The sequence below is a fragment of the Caloenas nicobarica genome, chromosome 35 (genome assembly GCF_036013445.1).
Source record: "Caloenas nicobarica isolate bCalNic1 chromosome 35, bCalNic1.hap1, whole genome shotgun sequence".
Taxonomy (NCBI): domain Eukaryota; kingdom Metazoa; phylum Chordata; class Aves; order Columbiformes; family Columbidae; genus Caloenas; species Caloenas nicobarica.
In genome coordinates, this window is record NC_088279.1 from 805,696 (window position 1) to 814,013 (window position 8,318).

An 8,318-nucleotide genomic window follows, 5' to 3' on the forward strand; every position below is an offset into this window, starting at 1 on the left:
ACCCAGGAGTCCGGGAGGGGACCCAGGAGTCCGGGGGGGGACCCAGGAGTTCGGGGGGGGACCCAGGAGTTCGGGAGGGACCCAGGAGTTCGGGGGGGACCCAGGAGTGCGGGGGGGAACCCAAAAGTGTGGGAGGGACCCAGGAGTTCTGGAGGGACCCAGGAGTTCGGGAGGGGACCCAGACACCCAAGACCCCCCCACGTACCTCAACGCCCCCCCCCCCAAAAAAAAAGGACCCAGGCGTCCGGCGCAGCGCCGCCCCCAACCAGGGCAGATCCATCGGGTTTATTGGGGGGTCAGGAGGGGACCCAGGCGTCCGGGGCGGGGGGTGCATTTGGGGCCTATTTCGGTCATTTTGGGGCGGATTTCGGTGGGTTTTGGGGGTTCAGGGGGCTGGGGGGGTCCCCATTTTTTGGGGGGGTTCATTATTTTGGCCGCAGCGCCTCCTGCCGCCCCACATCCCAACGTCCCCGTTTGGGGCGGATTTGGGTCATTTTTGGTCGCATTTCGGTCATTTTTGGGCGGATTTCGGTGGGTTTTGGGGGTTCAGGGGCTGGGGGGGGGGGGGTCCCCATTTTTCGGGGGGGTTCATTATTTTGGCCGCAGCGCCTCCCGCCGCCCCACATCCCAACGTCCCAATTTGGGTCATTTTCGGGCGCATTTCGGTCATTTTGGGGCCGATTCGCGCCGTTTTTTCGGGGTTTTGGGGGTTCGGGGGCTGGGGGGGGGTCCGAGGGGGTCCCCGTTTTTTTTTGGGGGGGTCACTGTTTTTGCTGCAGCGCCTCCTTGCGGGCGGCGTCCTGCAGCAGCTGCGTGTCCACCTCGTCGGCCGGGAGCTGCACGTAGCGCACGACGGAGCCGCGGATGAAGCAGTTGCGGACGGACAGCTGGGGGGGGGACGGACGGACGGACGGACGTCGGACACCCCCCAGAAACCCACGCGGGGAGCCCAAAAATATCATGGGGAGCCCAAAAATCCACTCGGGGACCCCAGAAACCCACTCGGGGACCCCAGAAATATCATGGGGAGCCCAAAAATATCATGGGGAGCCCAAAAACCCACTTGGGGACCCCCCAAAAATATCATGGGGACCCCGAAAACATCACAGGGAGCCCCAAACCAGCCCCAAACCCCCCTGGATGTGCCCAAACCAGCCAAACCTGGACAGTCAAACCTCCCCAGACCCATAGAGACCCATAGGGACCCACTGAGACCCATAGAGACCCACTGAGACCCATAGAGACCCATAGGGACCCTCCCAGACCCATAGAGACCCATAGGGACCCATAGGGACCCATAGGGACCCCTCCAGACCCATAGAGACCCATAGGGACACATACAGACCCATAGGGACCCCCCCAGACCCACAGGGACCCATAGAGACACATAGGGACCCATAGAGACCCCTCCAGACCCATAGAGACCCATAGGGACCCTCCCAGACCCATAGGGAACCATAGGGACCCATAGGGACCCCTCCAGACCCATAGGGACCCTCCCAGACCCATAGAGACCCATAGGGACCCATAGGGACCCCTCCAGACCCATAGAGACCCATAGGGACCCACAGGGACCCCCCCAGACCCATAGAGACCCACTGAGACCCATAGAGACACATAGGGACCCATAGAGGCCCCTCCAGACCCATAGGGACCCTCCCAGACCCATAGAGACACATAGGGACCCATAGGGACCCCTCCAGACCCATAGAGACCCATAGGGACCCCTCCAGACCCATAGGGACCCCCCCAGACCCATAGAGACCCACTGAGACCCATAGAGACACATAGGGACCCATAGAGACCCCTCCAGACCCATAGAGACCCCTCCAGACCCATAGAGACACACAGAGACACATAGGGACCCATACAGACCCATAGGGACCCACTGAGACCCATAGGGACCCATAGGGACCCCTCCAGACCCATAGGGACCCCCCCAGACCCATAGGGACCCATAGAGACACATAGGGACCCATAGAGACCCATAGAGACCCATAGAGACCCCCCCAGGCCCATAGAGACACATAGGGACCCATAGGGACACATACAGACCCATAGGGACCCATAGGGACCCCCTCAGACCCATAGAGACCCAGAGACCTATAGAGATACCCCCAGACCCATAGAGACCCATAGGGACCCATAGGGACCCCCCCAGACCCATAGAGACCCATAGAGACCCACAGAGACCCCCCCAGACCCATAGAGACCCCCCAGACCCATAGAGAGCCCCCCAGACCCACTGAGACCCATAGAGACCCCCCAGACCCACAGAGACCCATAGAGATCCCCAGACCCATAGAGACCCTCCCAGACCCATAGAGACCCCCCCCAAGCAAACAGGAGACCCCTGGGATCCCCCCCAGACCCCCAGGGCCCCCCCATGGGGCTGGAGACCCCCAGGCCCCCGGTGGGGTCCCCACCATGTGTGGATATTTCTCGGGGTCGGTCACGCTGATGTCGGTCAGTTTGATGTTCAGGTACTGGGGGGGCGGAGGATTAGACCCCCCCGGACCCACAGAGACCCCCCAGACCCATAGAGACCCCCCCAGACCCATAGGGACCCATAGAGAGCCATAGAGACCCCCTCAGACCCATAGAGACCCACAGAGACCCCCCCAGACCCATAGAGACCCACAGAGACCCCCCCAGACCCATAGAGACCCACAGAGACCCCCTCAGACCCATAGAGACCCATAGAAACCCATAGGGACACCCCCAGACCCATAGAGACCCACAGAGACCCATAGAGACCCATAGAAACCCCCCCAGACCCATAGAGACCCACAGAGACCCCCTCAGACCCATAGAGACCCACAGAGACCCACAGAGACCCCCCCAGACCCATAGAGACCCCCCCAGACCCATAGAGACCTATAGAGACTCCCTCAGACCCATAGAGACGCCTCCAGACCCATAGATACACCCCAGACCCATAGAGACCCCCCCAGACCCATAGAGACCCCCCCAACTCACCTGATCCACAGAGTGGAGGGTCCCACAGATGCTGCCAAAAGAAATGGGGGGGTCATTGGGGGGCCCATGGGGGTCTATGGGGGGGTCCATGGGGGGTCTATGGGGGGGTTTATGAGGGGTCTCTGGGGGGTCTCTGGGGGGGTCTATGGGGATCTATGGGGGGGTCCATGGGGGGGGTCCATGGGGGTCCATGGGGGGGTTTATGGGGGGTCTCTGGGGGGTCTCTGGGGGGGTCCACGGGGGGTCTATGTTGGGTCTATAGGGGGGTCCATGGGGGGGTCTGTGGGGGGTCTATGGGGGGGTCCATGGGGGGGTCTATGGGGGGTCCATGGGGGGGTCCATGGGCATCTATGGGGGGGTCCATGGGGGGTCCATGGGGGGGTCCATGGGGGGGTCCATGGGGGGGTCCATGGGGGGGTCCATGGGGGGGTCTAGGGGGGTCTAGGGGGGGTCCATGGGGGGTCCATGTGGGTCCATTTTGGGGCCTACGGGGGTCCCGCGTCCCCCTCACCTCAGGTCGTTCTTCAGCTCCACCACCACGTCCTTCCCCACCAGCGACTTGAAAAACGAGTAGAACAGCTGGGGGTGGAGGGGAGGGGTGACAGGTCACGGGGGGGGGCTCAGGGGACCCCAAAAAACCCCCAAAACCCGCGATTTAACCCCAAAAAACTCCAACCCCGTCCCGCTCTCACCATCGCACCGCCCGCCACACAGCGCGCCCCGCCCACTTCCGCCCAAACGCACGCCCGCTTCCGCCCAGACGCACGCACGCTTCCGCCCAAAAACCCAGCCCGCTTCCGGCCGGGCGCCTTTCCGGAGGCCACGCCCACCCCGCCTTAAGCCCCGCCCCCGCCGCCACGCCATTCGCCCCCGTGACGAGGCTCCGCCCACCGGTGGCGAGACCACGCCCTTTAATTTGCATGGCTCCGCCCACCGGACGCGGGGGCTGCGGAGGGACGTGAGTGCGCCGGGGCAAAGGTCAAGGGGCGGGGCCAGGGGGACCCCCAGGGTCCTAAAGCCCCCCAGTGACCCCCAGGGTCCTAGAGCCCCCCCGGTGACCCCAAATAACCCCCAGGGTCCTAAAGCCCCCCAGTGACCCCCAGGGTCCTAGAGCCCCCCCGGTGACCCCCAGGGTCCTAAAGCCCCCCCAGTGACCCCAAATAACCCCCAGGGTCCCAGAGCCCCCCCCAGTGACCCCCAGGGTCCTAGAGCCCCCCCGGTGACCCCAAATAACCCCCAGGGTCCTAAAGCCCCCCCAGTAACCCCCAGGGTCCTAGAGCCTTCCACAGTGACCCCCAGTGACCCCCAGGGTCCTAAAGCCCCCCCAGTGACCCCAAATAACCCCCAGGGTCCTAAAGCCCCCCAGTGACCCCCAGGGTCCTAAAGCCCCCCCGGTGACCCCAAATAACCCCCAGGGTCCCAGAGCCCCCCCCAGTGACCCCCAGGGTCCTAAAGCCCCCCCAGTGACCCCAAATAACCCCCAGGGTCCCAGAGCCCCCCCAGTGACCCCCAGTGACCCTCAGGGTCCTAAAGCCCCCCCGGTGACCCCAAATAACCCCCAGGGTCCCAGAGCCCCCCCAGTGACCCCCAGTGACCCCCAGGGTCCTAAAGCCCCCCCAGTGACCCCAAATAACCCCCAGGGTCCTAAAGCCCCCCCAGCGCCCCCGAGTCACGTCCCCATGTCCCCCCATGTCCCCCCCATGTCCCCATTGTCCCCTCCCTGGCCTGGGCCACCCACGCTGGGTGGGGACCAGCCCGACCGGCCCCGGTGACGCCACCGGCACCGCCGCCGTCACCGGCACCGTCACCGGCACCGGGGATTTAAGGGCGACGGCGCGAACCCCACGGGACCCACAGGAGCTGGTGAGTGGGGACGGGGTTGGGGACGTGGGGACGGGGACGATGGGACAGGGGTGGGGACAGTGGGACAGGGATGGGGACATGGGGACAGGGATGGGGACATGGGGACATGGGGACAGGGATGGGGACAATGGGACTGGGATGGGGACATGGGGACGATGGGACAGGGATGGGGACAATGGGACAGGGATGGGGATAATGGGACTGGGATGGGGACATGGGGACATGGGGACAGGGATGGGGACATGGGGACAGGGATGGGGACAATGCGACAGGGATGGGGACATCGGGTTGGGGACATGGGGATGGGGACAATGGGACAGGGATGGGGACATGGGGTTGGGGACAATGGGACAGGGATGGGGATAATGGGACAGGGATGGGGACATGGGGTTGGGGACAAGGGGATGGGGACAATGGGACAGGGATGGGGACATGGGGTTGGGGACAATGGGACATGGGGACATTGGGATGGGGACAACGGGACTGGGATGGGGACATGGGGACAGGGATGTGGGGATGGGGTTGGGGACATGGGGATGGGGACAGAGATGGGGACAATGGGACAGGGATGGGGACATTGGGATGGGGACATTGGGACAGCGAGGGGGACATGGGGACATCAGGATGGGGACGACGGGACTGGGATGGGGACATGGGGACAATGGGACAGGGATGGGGACGTGGGGTTGGGGACAAGGATGTGGGGACAGGATGTGGGGACAGGACGGGGACATTGGGGCAGGATGGGGACGTTGGGTGGCGCTCGGGGACGGGCGGGGCTGCGACCTGTCACCCCTGTGCCCACGTCCCCATGTCCCCAAACAGGATGTGTGTGGGTGCCCCGGCGCCCCGCCCATGTCCCCAATGTCCCCAAGGCCCCAGACAGGATGTGTGGGGGTGGCCCCACGGCCCCATGGCCCCATGTCCCCATGTCCCCATGTCCCCCCATGTCCCCATGTCCCCATGTCCCCCATGTCCCCCCATGTCCCCGTGTCCCCATGTCCCCCATGTCCCCTCATGTCCCCATGTCCCCCATGTCCCCCATGTCCCCCAATGTCCCCATGTCCCCCCATGTCCCCATATCCCCCATATCCCCATGTCCCCATGTCCCCCCATATCCCCCATGTCCCCATGTCCCCCCATGTCCCCATGTCCCCCATGTCCCCCATGTCCCCATGTCCCCATGTCCCCACGTCCCCCATGTCCCCACGTCCCCATGTCCCCATGTCCCCCATGTCCCCATGTCCCCATGTCCCCATGTCCCCACGTCCCCCACGTCCCCATGTCCCCATGTCCCCCATGTCCCCATGTCCCCGTGTCCCCCATGTCCCCCCATGTCCCCATGTCCCCCATGTCCCCATGTCCCCATGTCCCCGTGTCCCCATGTCCCCGTGTCCCCCATGTCCCCCCATGTCCCCATGTCCCCCATGTCCCCCCATGTCCCCATGTCCCCCCATGTCCCCCATGTCCCCATGTCCCCATGTCCCCATGTCCTCACGTGCCACGTCCCCTGTCCCTGTCCCCAGGCAGGATGTGCGCTCAGTGTTTGGCGAATCTCGTGCGTCAGATCTGGGGGTTCCTGAGGAGCCTTTGTGGGGGACACGGAGGTGAGGGGACACGGGGGGACACGGGGACATGGGGGGACATGGGGGGACAGGGGGGACATTGGGGATATGGGGGATATGGGGGGATATGGGGACATGGGGACATGGGGGACGTGGGGACATGGGGGTGTATGGGGAGATATGGGGACATTTGGGACGTGGGGGGATATGGGGGGACATGGGGACATTGGGGACATCATGGGGACATGGGGATATGGGGACATGGGGACACATGGGGGGACATGGGGATATGGGGACATAGGGACATCATGGGGACATGGGGACATGGGGACATGGGGGGACAGGGGGGACATTGGGGATATGGGGGATATGGGGGGACATGGGGATATGGGGGGATATGGGGGGACATGGGGGATATGGGGACATGGGGGGACATGGGGACATGGGGGATATGGGGGGATATGGGGGGACATGGGGGGACATGGGGATGGGAGAGATGGGGACATGGGGGGCACTAAGGTCAAAGGTCACCACTCCCCCCCGCAGGCTCCTCGTCCCCCCCCTCGGCCGGGGCGGCAGCGACGGTTCCGCCCAAAGATGATTGAGCTGCCCCCGCCCCCCCGGGACCCCCCAAAACCCGCCGGGACCCCCCAAACCCCCCCCGGGGACCCCCCGGGTCAATAAAGGACCTTTGACCCCGCAAATGTGTGCGGTTTGTTGGGGGGGACCCAGGAGTCCGGGAGGGACCCAGGCGTCCGGGAGGGACCCAGGAGTCCGGGGGGGACCCAGGAGTCCGGGAGGGACCCAGGAGTTCGGGGGGACCCAGGAGTTCGGGAGGGACCCAGGAGTTCGGGGGGGACCCAGGCGTCCGGGAGGGACCCAGGAGTCCAGGGGGGACCCAGGAGTTCGGGAGGGACCCAGGAGTTCGGGGGGACCCAGGAGTTCAAGGGGGACTCAGGAGTTCGGGAGGGACCCAGGAGTTCGGGGAGGGACCCAGGAGTCCAGGAGGGACCCAGGAGTTCAAGGGGGACCCAGGAGTTCGGGGGGGACCCAGGAGTTCGGGGGGGACCCAGGAGTCCCCAAAGGGGACCCAGGAGTTCCCAAGCGTCCGGGTGAGAAGGGGAAAAAATTTACTGTTTCTGCCCGGTTTCGAACCGGGGACCTTTCGCGTGTGAGGCGAACGTGATAACCACTACACCACAGAAACGCGGCGGGGCTTACCGCGCTGTCCGAGGGCGATTTTGGGGGGAAACGGTGGGGTTTTGGGTCAAACGGGGATTTTTGGGGTCAAACGGGGATATTTTGGCATCAAACGGGGATTTTTCGGGGTGAAACGGGGCGGTTTTTTGGCTCAAACGGGGATTTTTGGGGGTCAAACGGGGATTTTTGGGGTGAAACGGGGGGGGTTTTGAGGCCGAACGCGGCGATTTTGGGCGCCCCGCGGCTCCGCGGGAGCCGGTGGAGCGGCGAAAAGAAATTAAAGCATTTTGGGGTGAAAAAATAAAAAAAAAAAACCAAAAAACCGAAGTCGCCCAACGTGGGGCTCGAACCCACGACCCTGAGATTAAGAGTCTCACGCTCTACCGACTGAGCTCGCCGGGCGCTGATTGGCCAGCCCGCCGCCGGCCACGCCCCCTCCCGCTAAGACCACGCCCCCTCCCCTCAGGCCCCGCCCCTCCGCCCGGCCTCAGACCTCCCGGAGCAACGAGTTGGCGGGCTAGACAAGCCCGCTGGCGGGCTGAGGCCGCGGAGGCGGCGACGACGCGGCGCCGTTTCCTCGGGGGCAACGCGGCACCGGTTGCTGTGGCAACGGGAGCGGCGGAGCCCCCGGGGAGCGTGTTTGTGGGGGTGTTTGTGTGTGGGAAAGCGCCTCCCGGTTGCCGGCCGCCCGGTTGCGTAGCAACGCGCCGC

General features: G+C 64.7%; 1 protein-coding gene and 2 non-coding genes across 3 annotated transcripts; all 3 read right to left on the reverse strand.

The window, feature by feature from the left end:
- Positions 1–243: 243 nt before the first annotated feature.
- Positions 244–3,701, reverse strand: LSM2 (LSM2 homolog, U6 small nuclear RNA and mRNA degradation associated). Its single transcript, XM_065654844.1, has 5 exons — positions 3,672–3,701; positions 3,491–3,558; positions 2,980–3,010; positions 2,427–2,486; positions 244–887 (listed from the first exon to the last, which is right to left on the reverse strand). Exons 1-5 carry the CDS (start codon positions 3,672–3,674, stop codon positions 762–764), a joined length of 288 nt encoding a protein of 95 aa, XP_065510916.1. The 5' UTR covers positions 3,675–3,701; the 3' UTR covers positions 244–761.
- Positions 3,702–7,541: 3,840 nt separating this feature from the next.
- TRNAV-CAC (transfer RNA valine (anticodon CAC)) lies at positions 7,542–7,614 on the reverse strand. Its single transcript has one exon. It is a non-coding gene; the product is annotated as a tRNA-Val (tRNA).
- A 322-nt stretch (positions 7,615–7,936) lies between these two features.
- TRNAK-CUU (transfer RNA lysine (anticodon CUU)) lies at positions 7,937–8,009 on the reverse strand. The gene has a single exon. It is a non-coding gene; the product is annotated as a tRNA-Lys (tRNA).
- Between the last annotated feature and the right edge of the window lie 309 nt (positions 8,010–8,318).